Below are 14408 nucleotides of genomic sequence, written 5' to 3'. Positions count from 1 at the left end.
CTCTTCAGCTCAAGGCTAGTGCTCTACCACTTGAGCCACAGCGCCACTTCCGGCTTTTTTTTCTTTTTGCTTATGTGGTGCTGAGGAATCGAACCCAGGGCCTCAGGCATGCAAGGCAAGCGCTCTACCACTGAGCCACCTTCCCAGCCCCCTCCCCCTTTTTTTTTTGTTGGCTGTAGGACTTGAACTCAAGGCCTTGGTGCTCTCCCTGAGCTCTTTTGCTCAAGGCTAGTGCTCTACCACTTTGAGCCACAGCTCCACTTTAAGTTTTTGTGTGATTAATTGGAGACAAGAGTCTCATGGGACTTTTCTGCCTGGGTTAGCCTTGAACTGCGCTCCTCAGATCTCAGCATCCCGAGTAGCTAGGATTACAGGCATGAGCTACCAGCACCCGCCTTGCAGTTCTCTTTTGCTTACATTTCAGGTTTGGTTCTACCTTGATAATTGACCATTAATGATCACTAATAAATTAAACTTTTTACTTTCCAATATTGTTTTTGACAACAACAGAAAACCAAAGCCTGACCAAAACTTTCATGCACTTAGTACTTGTTAACCAAGGGCATTTAAACTTGGAAGAATAAACAAAAAGCTAATTCCAAGGATGTTTTGTAATATATTTCCAGGGCCCACTTGAGGGGATATAAGAATGGAAGGCCAATTCACGTTTAACCTATTTACTTCTGAAAGTGGTTGGCTGTTAACTCATTAGGGTGACTCTTACAGCCACAGAAGCTCTGTCAGAATCTATCCTCTTTTTTTTTTTTTTTTTGTCAGTCATGGGGCTTGAACTCTGGGCTTGGGCGCTATCCTTCAGCTCAAGGCCAGTGCTCTACCACTTGAGCCACAGTGCCACTTCCGGTTTTCTAGTGGTTTATTGGAGATAAGAGTGTCACAGACTTTCCTGCCTGGACTGGCTTTGAACTGTGATCCTCAGATCTCAGCCTCCTGAGTAGCTAGGATTACAGGTGTGAGCCACCAGCGCCTGGCCAGAAGCTGTCCTCTTTATTTAGGACTTCCTTATGAGTATGTTTGCTCCAAATCTAGATCTCTAGCAAGTGGTCATAGTGGGATAGGAGATAGTCTGGAGACTAGTTTCAGTGAAAGAGATATATTTAAGAGGCAAGTGGAAATTCAGAGATAACAAGTAGGACAGACTTCAGAAGTCAGGCCTCCTCAGCTAGAGTAGGGTTATACTGAAAACCCTGCAAACAGCAGCAGGTGTATGGACTGGCTCAGCCTCTCTTCAAGTTCTTGTTCTCAGGGAGCTTTTTGGAAACTTATGGAAATACGTGGACATCATACTTTGAGACTTAATTATGATGAGAATACATTGACTAATTTTCCTGTTGTGTACTATACAGTGTACTGCTTTTGCCTTCAGGGAACTCACAGTCTAATGTACTGTGCAGAGGCCGAGTAGCCTATAAACAGACTTAAAATAGTCCAGTAAATGTTCCTGGTGGAAATGTAAAAACCTCCACGAAGCTTTGGGAACCTCCACACAAGCTTTGGGAGGACTTGAAAAGCTCCACAGGGGCTGGGAAGGTGGCTCAGTGGTAGAGTGCTTGCCTTGCATGCATGAGGCCCTGGGTTTGATTCCTCAGCACCACAGAAGCAGAAAAAGCTAAAAGTGGCACTGTGGCTCAAGTGGTAGAGCGTTAGCCTTGAGCTGAAAAGCTAAGGGACAGTGCCCCGGCCCTGAGTTCAGGCCCCATGACCAACAAAAAAAAAAAGAAAAGAAAAGAAAAACTCCACAGAAAAATGAGGGGATAGCTTTTCTATAAATGAGGACAGTAATGTCCTCTTTTTAGTATTATTGTAAAGAGATAACATATCAGTCAGGCATGATGGCTCATGCTTGTAATCCCAGCTAGGGCAGCAGGGGACAGAAATAGAAGAGTTGTGGTTTCAGACCAGCCCAGCAAAAGAATGAGTTCCCTTTTTAACAATAGCAGGAAAAGCTGGCTGTGATGGTGCATGCCTATTATTCTAGCTACTTGGCAAGTAGAAATAGAAGTCTAGTGGACCACACTAGCCTGGGCAAAAATGTGAAAGCAAAAAGGGCTGGGGGCATGGCTCAAGTGGTAGAGCTCCTGTCTAGTGAGTACAAGGATCTTAGCTTAAATCTCAGTACTAAACTCTTCTACCTTCTTTTCTCTAGACCCTTTCCATTCCCCCCAAACACTTTAAAAAAAAGAACACTTTAAAAAAAAGGCATCATCGCCAGGCGCTGGTGGCTCACGCCTGTAATCCTAGCTACTCTGGAGGCTGAGATCTGAGAATCGTGGTTCAAAGCCAGCCTGGGCAGGAAAGACCGTGAGACTCCTATCTCCAATAAACCACTAGAAAACCAGAAGTGGCGCTGTAGCTCAAGTGGTAGAGCGCTCGCCTTGAGCTGAAGAGCTGAGGGACAGCACCCAGGCCCAGAGTTCAAGCCCCATGACCGACAAAAAAAGCAAAAACAAAAACAGGCATCATCTACAAAACTTCCTGTTGCATTAACTGTTTGAAATGATTTATTTTTACTTTTTTGTTGTGCTAGGAATTAAACCCATAGCTTTGCACATGCCAGGCAAGCATTGAACCACTGAGCTACATCTCTCGCTTATTCCCACCTCAGGCTTTTCAGTTCCTGTGCCTTCCTGCACCAGCTTTCTTCCATTCTCCCTCCCCTCACCATTAGTGCAGCCTCCCCCCCCCCACACACACACAAACATTGTTTTCTCCCTTTTTTCCTTTTGGTTCCAGTCTTGGGGCTCGAACTAAGGGCCTGAGCTATTTTTTACCCCCCTCAAGGCTGGCACTATCCCACTCAGCCACAGCTGTACTTCCAGCATTTTGGTAGTTAATTGGAGATAAGAGTCTCACAGACTTTTCTGCCTGGGCTGGCTTTGAACTGTGATCCTCAGATTTCAGCATCCTAAGTAGCTAGGATTAAAGGTATGAGCCACCTGTATCTGGCTCCCTTTTTCTAAAACAGAAATAACCGTACTCTATTGAGTTAATACGTATTAAGCTCTTGCTTCAATTCTTAGCAATTGGCAAGCAGTAAACTGCATGACTTGCACCTGATTTTTTTTTTTTAATCTCAGTATCAGGGTTTGAACTCAGGGCCTTACACTCTTGCTTGACTTTCTTGCTCATGCTTGGTGCTCTACTACTTGAGCCATACCTCCAGCCTGACATTTTTTCTGGTTAATTAGATATGAGATCTCACAGACTTCTCTGCCAGGACTGTCTTTGAACCTTAATCCTCCATGTCTCAGCCTCCTGAATAGCTAGGATTATAGGTATGAGCCACCAGTACCCAGCTCATGTTTCTGGATTTGAATCACTTTTGTGGCACCTGTGGACTAGGGAGAAGAGAGGTTTTGTGGAGAATGTAATGCAGGATCTAGGTCTTAGAAGATGCACTGTAGCTCAAATGGTAGAGTATTAGCCTTGAGCTGAAGAGCTGAGGGACAGTGCCTAGGCCCAGAGTTCAAACCCCACGACTGACAAAAAGACAAAGACGAAGAAGATGAAGAACAAGGAGGAGGAGGAGGAGAAGGAGGTAGCATCCCTTCCATCATCATCCAATAGATATGTGGCAGAGAGCATTACACAACTGTGGAAATGACACAAGGTTGGCTGAGGGAGGTGAAGGTGGGAGGCTAGAGATGAGGAAAGGAAAACAACAAAGGATACATCTTGAAAAACCTTCTAGAGCTCACAGAGACGTTAAAACTCAATATCCTATCAGTCCCTATATCCGCATAGTCTGGTTCCTCTGTTAAACAGTCACATAAACCTCTTTAAGAGCTGCAACAGTGGAAAGGGAAAGAGGCCAGCGAATTGGCCTCAAATGAACTGGCATCTCTTTAAAGCTAATATTCCTCTCTGAGAATACTCCATTAATTTAAAATGTGCCTTGCAAGATTCCTTCTTGCTTGTGTTCCCTGTAGCCTGTCTCATTCATTAATCTGCTGATTAGGAACCCTGAACTCTTGCTTCCCTTCCCCCTCCCCAACCCCGTTTTTTTTTGCATTCCCTTTTAATATACTATGCCATTCCCTTCCCCACCCCTGACATAAACTCCAGGACCCGTCCCTGGCCTGCTCATGTTTGTTTTCTTTGCCCCTTGTGCCTGCCTCTGCTATAACATTTGTAGTATGTGTTAAGTAATCCTTAAGGTAACATTTTTATTATGTCATAAAAAGTGCATGGCAAATATATTATAACTCATGGACTTTGTTTAAAAATGAACGGATAATTTATTGAGTGTGTTACATGAGCCTTGCTCCCCTCCCCATTTCAGCCGAGACCTGCTGATCATTTCGCCTAGCCTCCTATTGAGGACTCCCGCCCTGTGACATGCTGGGAAAGCAGAGCCATGGTTGGCTAGCAATTACGTCATGGTTTATGTTCTCAATAAAAATTTAATTAAGTCATTACAGGAATTGCAGTCATCATTTAACCCTCTGATTTCTTCTGTTTAGTTTATTATGAAACATTCAGTAATACCAGTCACCGAATCCTGATGGCTTATAAAATACCTGCATGAATTTTAATAGCTTAAATAAATGGGAAAATATGAGTAACTAATATAAAAGGAACCTTTTCCCATGTGGTGCTGCAGTATGTATGGGTTTTTATAAAATAGCAAAGCATTATGGAAAGGATAAGAGTTTAATAAGCAAGCAGCTCAACGCTATCCGGGAGGAGTTTCTCTTCTGCTGGGGCATCTGTGGATTCGTGATCAGGGTACTCCACAGAGAGAGGCCTGACCCTGGGGAGACAGGAAACCTACACACGAGTGAACAAAAGGCCAAGTGAGTGAGTAAAATCCAACAGGGAAGCTCCAGACTATCCTTGACTGCTGAGCTGAAGAGAAGGGCCTGGTGGGGTGAGTCCAGCAGTTCAGGAAGCTGCTGTCACTTTACCCTCACCTGTTGCCCTCAGATCATGTGTCTGCAGTGATGGAGCTTCCAGCCTGTTCCAGGAAGGGTCCTTTTCATGATCTAATCCAGCCTGGGTGATGATATCTGAGAACCATTCCTTCTGTGGCCGTTTGCCATCTCTCATCTAGAGGTGAGAGGGAAGAGATCGCTTATAGGTCACTGAGTTAGAGGATCAGGAGGCAGAAGAGCCTTGCTAAGAAGGAGCTCCACTCCTGTACCCAGACTTCCTGGGCAGTAGCCAGCCAGGATGCAGGTACACCTCAATGGGAGAAAATGCATTTGTGTGTTCTTGGACCTTGCTGGAAAGTCAGAACTAAGGTTTGTAGAGCAAGCTGTTGGTGATCTCTGGAAATAACCCTACAGATAGGGAAGTAGGAAAAACACCCATAAATTAGATTCTAATCCTGACTGTGACGCTGACTTGATTTGTGACCTTGGATGAGTCTATTCCCAATGTTGGGCCTTAGTTCGCCATTTCCTCGGAGGTACTGAAGTAGGTAATCTGGAGGACTCGTCCAACTCTGAAGTTAATGGTGCGATGCTCCCTGTAAGCTGCCTCTGCTGGACGTGTTGAATGAATGTTTCCTAAGAGAGGCGCTGCTTAGGATTGTCCCTTTGTGCTTGCATAGTTAGAAAATAACTGGTGCCAGGCGCTGGTGGCTCACGCCTGTAATCCTAACTACTCAAGAGGCTGAGATCTGAGGATCGCAGTTCAAAGCCAGCCTGGGGCAAGAAAGTCTGTAAGACTTCAATTAACCTCCACAAAACTGGAAGTGGTGCTGTGGCTCAGGTGGTAGAGCACTCTCCTTGAGCTGAAGAGTTGAGGCACAGTGCCTAGGCCTAGAGTTCAAGCCCCATGACTAACAAAAAAGAAGAAGAAGAAGAAAGAAGAAGAGGGGGGGGTGGGGGGGAGGCTGGGAAGAGATGTAAAGGGTAAACAAAGGATGAGGCTGCAATGCTTGATAAGAAATGTACTCATTGGGGCTGGGAAGGTGGCTCAGTGGTAGAGTGCTTGCCTTGCATGCATGAGGCCCCGGGTTCAATTCCTCAGCACCACATAAGCAGAAAAAGCCGGAAGTAGGGCTGACACTCAAGTGGTAGAGTGCTAGCCCTGAGCTGAAGAGCTGAGGGACAGCCGCCCAGGCCCAGAGTTCAGGCCCCACTACTGACCAAAAAAAAAAAAGAAAAAAAGAAATGTACTCATTATCTTGCCCATGTAATTGTAACCCCTCTGTATAGTATGTTCACAAAAAATAAAAATAAAAATTTAAAAATAAAAAAAGAAGAAGGAAAGAAAGAGTGAAAGAGAGAAAGAAAGAAAAAGAAAAAACAACTGGAATGGGAGGAAAGGAGCACCCTAACATGAGTATTAAGAGGTCCATTTGGCTGAAATCTGAGGATCATGGTTCAAAGCCAGCCTGGGCAGGAAAGTCCATAAAACTCCTATCTCCAATAAATAAACCACCAGAAAACCAGAAGTGGCGTTCCGGCTCAAGTGGTGGAGTGCTTGCCTTGAGCTGAAGAGCTGAGGGACAGTGCTTAGGCCCAGAGTTCAAGCCTCATGACTGACAAAAAAACAAAAACCAAAGAGGTCCATTTGAAGTCTCAGCCTCACATGACAGAAGAAATGAACTCTTAACTCTAGCTGGGTTCTTGACTCTTGCATCCTAGCCCATTTGGAAGTTGTTGCACATGTTTGATAGTATTTGTGTCTGGAATTTCAGAGACACAGGGAGGTGTCAAAAGCAAAACCAAAATAACTAGAGTTATTGGACAAACATGCTTTGAGTAGTACTCCATAGGATTTAGTTACCAATGTGCCTGTCTTAGCCTCTGCCCTGGACCAGGCCCTCACCAGGATGTTGGGGTGCTAATGTTCATTAGTCATGGTTCCCATGACACTAGAGCAATTCTCAGACAGGTGGGAGAGGCTGACTGGAACTCTGTAAACTATGCTGTGTACCTAGAGAGAGCAGTGTACACCCAGCTCCGAGAACATAAAGGATGGATGGCTCATGTGGTCTGGGTTGAAGGTGGGCAGGAAAGGTCATGGTTTGCATTCCCAAGTACTACCAATCTCACATTTTCCAGCCTTGAGCTTCACAATTCTCTCTTCATTTTTGAAAATTATCCATGACTATAAAGTATTGGAACTGGTTTTCATTTTATATAAGCAAACCAGAAGGTGTTACTTATAACTCCTTCCATTTGCAGAGCACTCTGCACATCAACAAGGGTTTCAGGCTATGTTGTTAAGTTAATGAATGAATATATACTAACTCATTTGCTCTCCAAAACAGCCCTTGCATGCAGGGCCTTGAGAAGACAAGAAAACAGACTCAGCTTAACTCAGTCACTAAGATCCCATCCAATGTCCATAGAAGAGCCATGACTTGAACCCGGGTTTTCTGACTAAATCTAATCATTGTACCTTTTCTTCACTTCTACAGAGACCAGTTATGATCCTTAGAATAAAATCACCTGGGTTTGTTTTTTGTTTTTTGTCCGCCATGGGGCTTGAACTCTGGACCTGGGGTATTGTCCCTCAGCTCTTCAGCTCAAGGCAAGGCTCTACCACTTGAGCCACAGCACCACTTACAGTTTTCTGGTGGTTAATTGGAGATAAGAGTCTCACAGACTTTTCTGCCTGGGTTGGCTTTGAACCTCGATCCTCAGATCTCAGCCTTCTGAGTAGCTAGGATTACAGGCATGAGCCACCAGGGCCTGTGATCCAAAGTAAAATGATTTTCCTGGAAGCTGGCACCTGTGGGGCATAATGAGCACTGACTCTGGATTCGGACTGATCCAATGCTAATCTCACCTTTATTAGTAGATTACTATATGACCCAGGGCTGGCCACACCACTTCGAAGAGTCTCTGAGGTAGTCACTTCTATAAGTTCTGGTGAGGATTAGAAGAGCTCATGTCCATAAAGCACACACCCCCTCCTAGTAGCTTTTTTGTCAGCTATTTAGAAGTAAGAATCTCAGGGACTTTAATTCCTGGGCTGGCTTTGGTGTACTCTAGATGTCAACCTCCTGCAGTAGCTAGGATTACAGGCATGAACCACCAATGCCTGGCTAGGAATTATGTTGTGTCTGTCTGTCTCTCTGTCTCTCTGTGTGCTTATGTGCATGTGTGTCAATATTGGAGGCATGAATTCAGTGTCTCATGCTCTTGCTTAGCTTTTTCACTCAAAGCTAGGGCTATACCACTTGAGCCACCCATTTGCTTCTGGGTTTTTGCTTGTTAACTGGAAATAAGAGTCTCACCAATTTGTCTTCTTAGGTTGACTCCAAACCTTGATCATCAGATCTCAGCCTCCTCAGTAGCTAGGAATATAAGAGTGAGTCACCACTAGGCTTGGCTAGGAGTTGCACTGTGAAACAATCTCTTAGCATGGATGTTTCTACTACTTCATAGCTGCTCATCTTGCCTCCCCCACAGCCTCCATACACAAAGCCTTGGGGGCTCTCCTTGCTCCTTAGCATCTTGTTCCTTGTCTTGAAAACCCTCTCTGCCTCTCAGTCTTCTGTCATGTCAAACTCTGCTCAGGCTTCCTTCAGTGCACCCTTCCCCCGCTCCCCACCCATAGGGCATTTGCACTGAAATCCACTCATCTCTTAGCACATTCGGAGTAGAATTTGAGGTACCAGGTGAGCAGTAGGCTTTTTTTTTTCAGTCATGAGCTTGAACTCAGGGCCTTGGCGCTGCCCCTGAGTATTTTTGCTCAAGGCTATCACTCTACCACAAATCCACTTCCAGGTTTTTGGTGGTTAATTGGAGATAAGGGTCTCTCCACCTTTCCTGCCTGGGCTGGCTTCTGGTCCTCAGGCATCAGCATCCTGAGTAAGCTAAGATTGTGAGTGTAAGCCCTCAGTTCCCAGCTTTGTCATTTTTAGTGCTGGTTTACTGTATGCTTCTCCAATCAAGACACTGTTTCTCTTACTTGGTGTGTGAAGGATCTAGCACAAAACTAGGCACATAGTTGGGGGATCAGTTCATTAAACTATGTTGGGTGGCAAATTAGGACAAATACTGATAGATGAGAGAAATGGTCAGGTTGCCTTGTTAAGCACCCCTTTCTCTTTGTCCTCCCAATAGCTTGTGACAACTAAGACCGTACAGTCATAGTTTTCAGCATTTTTTTCCTTTCTTTCATACTTCTGTTTTTGTCATTTCTTTTGTAGGTTAATTCTTATATCCTGAAGAAGAATATGCTTCTTATGACAAATAATTTCTACGCATCAATCTTGGGATATGATGAGGTAAGATATTCATTAAGCCTTTGGCTATACTGGGATTTGAACTCAGAGTCTCACACTTGCTAGGCAGGTACTCTACCTCTGTGCCCTGCCTCCATCCCCAAGTACTTGCCTGGGCTCTGTCCCTCAGCTCTTCTGCTCAAGGCTAGTGCTCTACCACTTGAGCCACAGCACCACTTCCGGCTTTTTCTACTTATATGGTGCTGAGGAAAGGACCCCAGGGCCTCATGCATGTAAGGCAAGCACTCTACCACTGAGCCACCTTCCCAGCCCCGCCTCCAAATACTTTTGATGATAAGATGTGAGGGAAATTTCTGAGACCATCATTGCCTGTCACCACAGCTTAATAGTCATTTCTTCATCTTCTTTGACTGGTTTGCCAGTGCTTTTGAAAGAGAATGCTCCAAAATATGGGTGCTAGATAGAGAAACAAAGGCAAAGCATATCTTACCTCAAAGCTTGCAGTTCCCAGAGACACACTTTAACATAGATAAGCATAGTCTGTAGACACATTACACACTGTTTTTTACTTATTATAAAAGCAATACAAGCTGGGCACCAGTGGCCCACACTAGTAATCCTAGCTACTCAAGAGTTTGAAATCTGAGGTTCATGATTTGAAGCCAGGCTGGGCAGGAAAGTCCATGAGACTCTCCAATTAACTACCAAAAAGCCAGAAGTGGAACTGTGGCTCAAGTGATAGAGCAATAGCCTTGAGTCAGAAAGCTCAGGGACAGCACCCAGGCATTGAGTTTAAGCCCCATTACTGGCACCAGAAACAACAACAACAACAAAAAACAATAAAAGCAATACATATACATTTTAAAAGTTCATAAAGCTGGGGCTGGGAATGTGGCTTAGTGGTAGAATGCTTGCTTAGCATGCATGAAGCCCTGGGTTCAATTCCTCAATACCATATAAACAGAAAAAGCTGGAAGTAGGCTGTGGTTCAAGTGGTAAGAGTGCTAGCCTTGAGCAAAAGAAACTCCGGGACAGTGCCTAGCCTTGAGTTCAAGCCCCAGGACCGCCCCTCCCCCGCCAAAAAAAAAAGAAAGTTCATAAAGCTGCTGGGCACTGGTGGCTCATGCCTGTAATCTTAGCTACTCAAGAAGCTGAGATCTGATGATTGCCATTCAAAGCCAGCCCAAGCAAGAAAGGCCCTGAGACTCTTATCTCTAGTTAAGCACCAGAAAACCGGAAGTAGCACTGTGGCTCAAAGTGGTATACTGCTAGTCTTGAGTGAAAGAACCTCAGGGACTGTGCCCAACAACAACAACAAAAATAACTAAAAGTTTGTAAAACTGTGTAACAGATTGAAATTGAAAATAAAAAGTTCCATTCCATCCCTGCCCTATTCTCTGTCACTGAAGAAAACTTCATTCATAGTTAATCAGATGTCCTTATAGATGTTATCTGTGCATAGACAAGCATCAGTTTTTCCCTCCTTTATGCCAATGAGACTTAAACCTTGCAAAGTCATTTTCAACTTGCTGGGGTTTTGTTGTTGTTGTTTTTCAGTGAGTGATAGGTCTTGAGCATGTATCTTCCCAACTAAAACTTTACTCATTGAACACACATCCCCACACCCCACCGTCCCCTAGCCTCTGGCAATTCCTATTCTTCTAACTCTGTGAATTTGACTTCTTTAGAGACCCCATGAAAATGGAAACCTTAGAGTATTGGTTCTTTTGTGACTGGTTAATTTCACTTAGAAGGTCCTTAAAGTTCATCTGTCATAGCATTAATTTCATCCCCCTCCAACATTTTATTATGGAAAATTCAAGCATATAGAAAAGTTGAAAGATGCTGTAATGAACACCTGTATATACACCACCAGGATTCATCTGCCTCTTTTTTTTTTTTTTTTTGACACACCATGTGCTTGCGGTTACATCCGCCTCTGGACTTCTCCCACTGCTTAATACATTAGCGCTCCTTGTCACTCTGGCTGGGTGGAGATTTCTTCTGGGAAGTGGCAATGCCTGCTACGTGTATATTTCTGTACCTAGCATGGCACTTGGCATGTAGTAGGTACACAGACATGAAGGAAATGCACCATGGAATGAAAATCAGAAACTAATTTAAATCGGACTCCAGTGGCTTATGCCTAGCTACCCAAGAAGCTGAGATCTGAGAATCATGGTTCAGAACCAGCCCAGGCAAACAAAAAACCTATCTAGCCATTAAAAAACCAGAAGAGTCCAGGTGCCGGTGGCTCATGCCTAGTTACTCAGGAGGCTGAGATTTGAGGGTCACGGTTCAAAGGCAGGCCAGACAGGAAAGTCTGTAAGATTCTTAATCTCCCGTTAACCACCAGTAAACAAGAAATGAAGCTGTAGCTCAAGTGGTAGAGCACTAGCCTTGAGCTGAAGAGCACCCAGGCTCAGAGTTCAAGCCCCATGAAGACAAAAAACAAAATGCCAGAAGTGGGGGTGTGGCTGAAATGGTAAAGCACCATAGGTGAAAAAGGCAAATGGGAGTGTAAGATCTAGAGTTCAAAACATACACACACACACACACACACACACACATACACACACACACACACACACACACACACACAGGAGTTGGACATCAGTGGTTTAAGCTTTCAATCCTAGCTATTCAGGAGGCTGAGATCTAGAGGATCATGTTTGAAGCCCGCCCAGGGAGAAATGTCTGTGACACTCCCATCTTTTTCCACTGAGTTTACTTCTAGTTGAGAAACAGACAATAGACAAATAACAAGTAAAAGGGCAAATGTTTAATTACAAATGTTTAATTTCAGTGATGGAGAATAACAGGGAAGGACTTAGTGTGGAACAGAAAGGTCTTTCTGAGGACTCATCACAAAAGCCAAGGCTGAGGAATGAGGAGTCGTGAGCAGCCTATAGTTTATATATGTATAGTAAATGCAAGTTAGCATTTGTCCACTTCCCAGGAGTTGGTTCTGTGCTGCTGTTCGGTGCCGGTGAGCTTTGGTGCTCTACGTTGCAAGCTCCTGAGAACTGAGCCCAGGCTGTTGTGATTCCAAGTTCTTAAGCTCATGTTAAGATAACAGTTGTCAAATCAGTCTTTATTGAGTGAAAACTCTGCCATTCCAAACTTATCACCATACCTAGTACCTCCCTCTCAGTTCCTCTAGATATAGACACCCTAATTTCTTGGAGAATGCTTTCTTGCTTCTTTTTTTTTTTTTGTCTGTCATGGGGCTTGAACTCTGGGTCTGGGTGCTGTCCCTGAGTTCTTCAGCTCAAGGTGAGCATTCTACCACTTGAGCCACAACACTACTTCCAATTTTCTGGTGGTTAATTGGAGATAAGAGTCTCAGGGACTTTTCTGCCCAGGCTGGCTTTGAACCTGGATCCCCAGATCTCAGCCTCCTGAGTAGCTAGTATTACAGGCATGAGCCACCAGTCCCTGGCCTGGAGAATGCTTTCTTTGTATAATGAGGAGAAATAAGCTAGATACCAATTGGATTATGGGAAAATTGTCATGCAATCTAATGATCTCTTTGGTACCTTTATTCCTGTTCTGCACTCTCAGACATGACTTCCATTTGTTTCCATTGAGTTACTAGCAGGCTGGTGGAAGGAAGGCTGCAGCTGTGTTCAATGACCACTGCGGCCGTTTCCAGTCCACTGGCACTGCATACCAGCCTGTGTGCCATGCCTAGAGCTAGATAGGCACCGTCCTCTGACCTCACCAGTGCAGACTGCTGCTTCTTCCATCACTAATTAGCTAGTTAACCTCTGAGCCTTCGTCCTTCCAGTGGGGGAAATAATGCCTGTGCTGCCTGGCCTGCAGAGTTATGAGGTGCCACGTGTAGAGGAACCCTGGCAGTCTGGAACAGTCATGGTGTCAGCACTGCTCACTTGCCTTGAGCCCTTTTCTCTGACTGCTTAGGAACTCCTGCTTTTGATTTTGTCTCCTCCCAGCCACCTTGCCCACCACTGAGGCTGCTTATTTTGTGCCAGGCTTTGCCTATCATAGCCCCTGCCCCTTCTCCGAACCCCCGTGACAGCCACCCCCTCCATCCTTCCCATGTCACATGTATGGATCACAGCCAACAGCACTTCGGCCTGTGCCCAGGCCACTTGAGACACAGGCAAGCTGTTGTGTGAGCAAATGGCTTAGAGAATGATGTGCCTGGACTTGTCCTTGGCTCCTGCTGCCATCTTCCAGAAGAAGCAGGATTTCCCAACTCGGCCATTGTGCCAGGACAGTCTTCAGCCGTGGAGCTGTGTGGGTATTTAGCAGAGGGTGTCTGGGGTAGGCGGAATGCTCCTCCACTCAGTTGTCACCTCTGGACATGGCTGTTCTGGGCAGTGGGCCTTGGAGCCAAACCTCACATGCCACAGTGCCCAATAGACAGACCATTCTGTCACATGCAACCCTAGCCCCCGGGGCTTTTGTGATGTTTGCCAGGAACTTTTCAGGGGCATTGTTTCTTAATGCTCACAACTCTGTTTAACTCATGAGAAACCAATGCTTGTGACGGTCTAATTGCTTTTTTAGGGTGACACAGCCATGAGTGACAGCTGCCTCCCAGATCCTGCTGTTGCCTTGACTGTCTCCACAGCTACAGGCAAAGCTCGTGCTAGTCCTCAGATCCAACTTAGCGCACTTTAGAAAACGCCTCTATAATACCCTTTGGTTTTGTTTTTATTTTTTGGCATTGAGGATTGAACGCATGGCCTTAAGCATGTGAGGCAAGTGCACTACCATTGAGCTACATCCCCAGCTGAATTATCTTCCCTTTAAAGTTCAAGGAAGCTGTAGTGATTGCAAATACTCAGAGCAAATGTTTTCATTTCTTTGCAATAGTAATAGCTACCACCATTGAACGAGGTGCTGCAGAACTAGGACCTGATCCAGCTTCCTAGCTCCAGGTCAGCACTGTGGTCCACACACTTCCTTGGCACCCAGACAGAGCAACTTCTGAGGGCCTTTCCCTTTTGTTGCCCTCATCCTCCATCCCCTAGAGGTCTGAGATGGAAAATGGCTGTCATTAGCCATTTGTGATATCTGGACTTCCTAGCGGAGTTCTTTGTGCCCAGAGAAGCAGTGTTGGGTGCGCGACACACACACACACACACACACACACACACACCTAGCGTTCTTTGTGCCCAGAGAAGCAGTGTTGGGTGCGCAACACACACACACACACACACACACCTAGCGTTCTTTGTGCCCAGAGAAGCAGTGTTGGGTGCACGAC

General features: G+C 45.2%; 1 protein-coding gene across 4 annotated transcripts in view; it reads left to right on the top strand.

Moving 5' to 3' along the window:
- The window catches only part of LOC105981779 (ubiquinol-cytochrome-c reductase complex assembly factor 1), an 89411-nt gene that overhangs the window by 69316 nt on the left and 5687 nt on the right, over nucleotides 1–14408 (top strand). For 2 of the 4 annotated variants that reach the window (XM_013011105.1, XM_013011108.1), the window contains exon 8: nucleotides 9134–9211. The exons of the other annotated variants lie outside the window; for them this stretch is intronic. In XM_013011105.1, the coding sequence (XP_012866559.1) occupies nucleotides 9134–9211 (78 nt within the window). The remainder of the gene's footprint in view (nucleotides 1–9133; nucleotides 9212–14408) is intronic. 4 annotated transcript variants of the gene reach the window in all.

Source organism: Dipodomys ordii, unplaced genomic scaffold (assembly GCF_000151885.1).
Source record: "Dipodomys ordii isolate 6190 unplaced genomic scaffold, Dord_2.0 Scaffold13, whole genome shotgun sequence".
Lineage (NCBI taxonomy): Eukaryota > Metazoa > Chordata > Mammalia > Rodentia > Heteromyidae > Dipodomys > Dipodomys ordii.
Note: the sequence above shows the minus strand (reverse complement) of the source record. Positions and strands in the feature narration are given on the sequence as shown.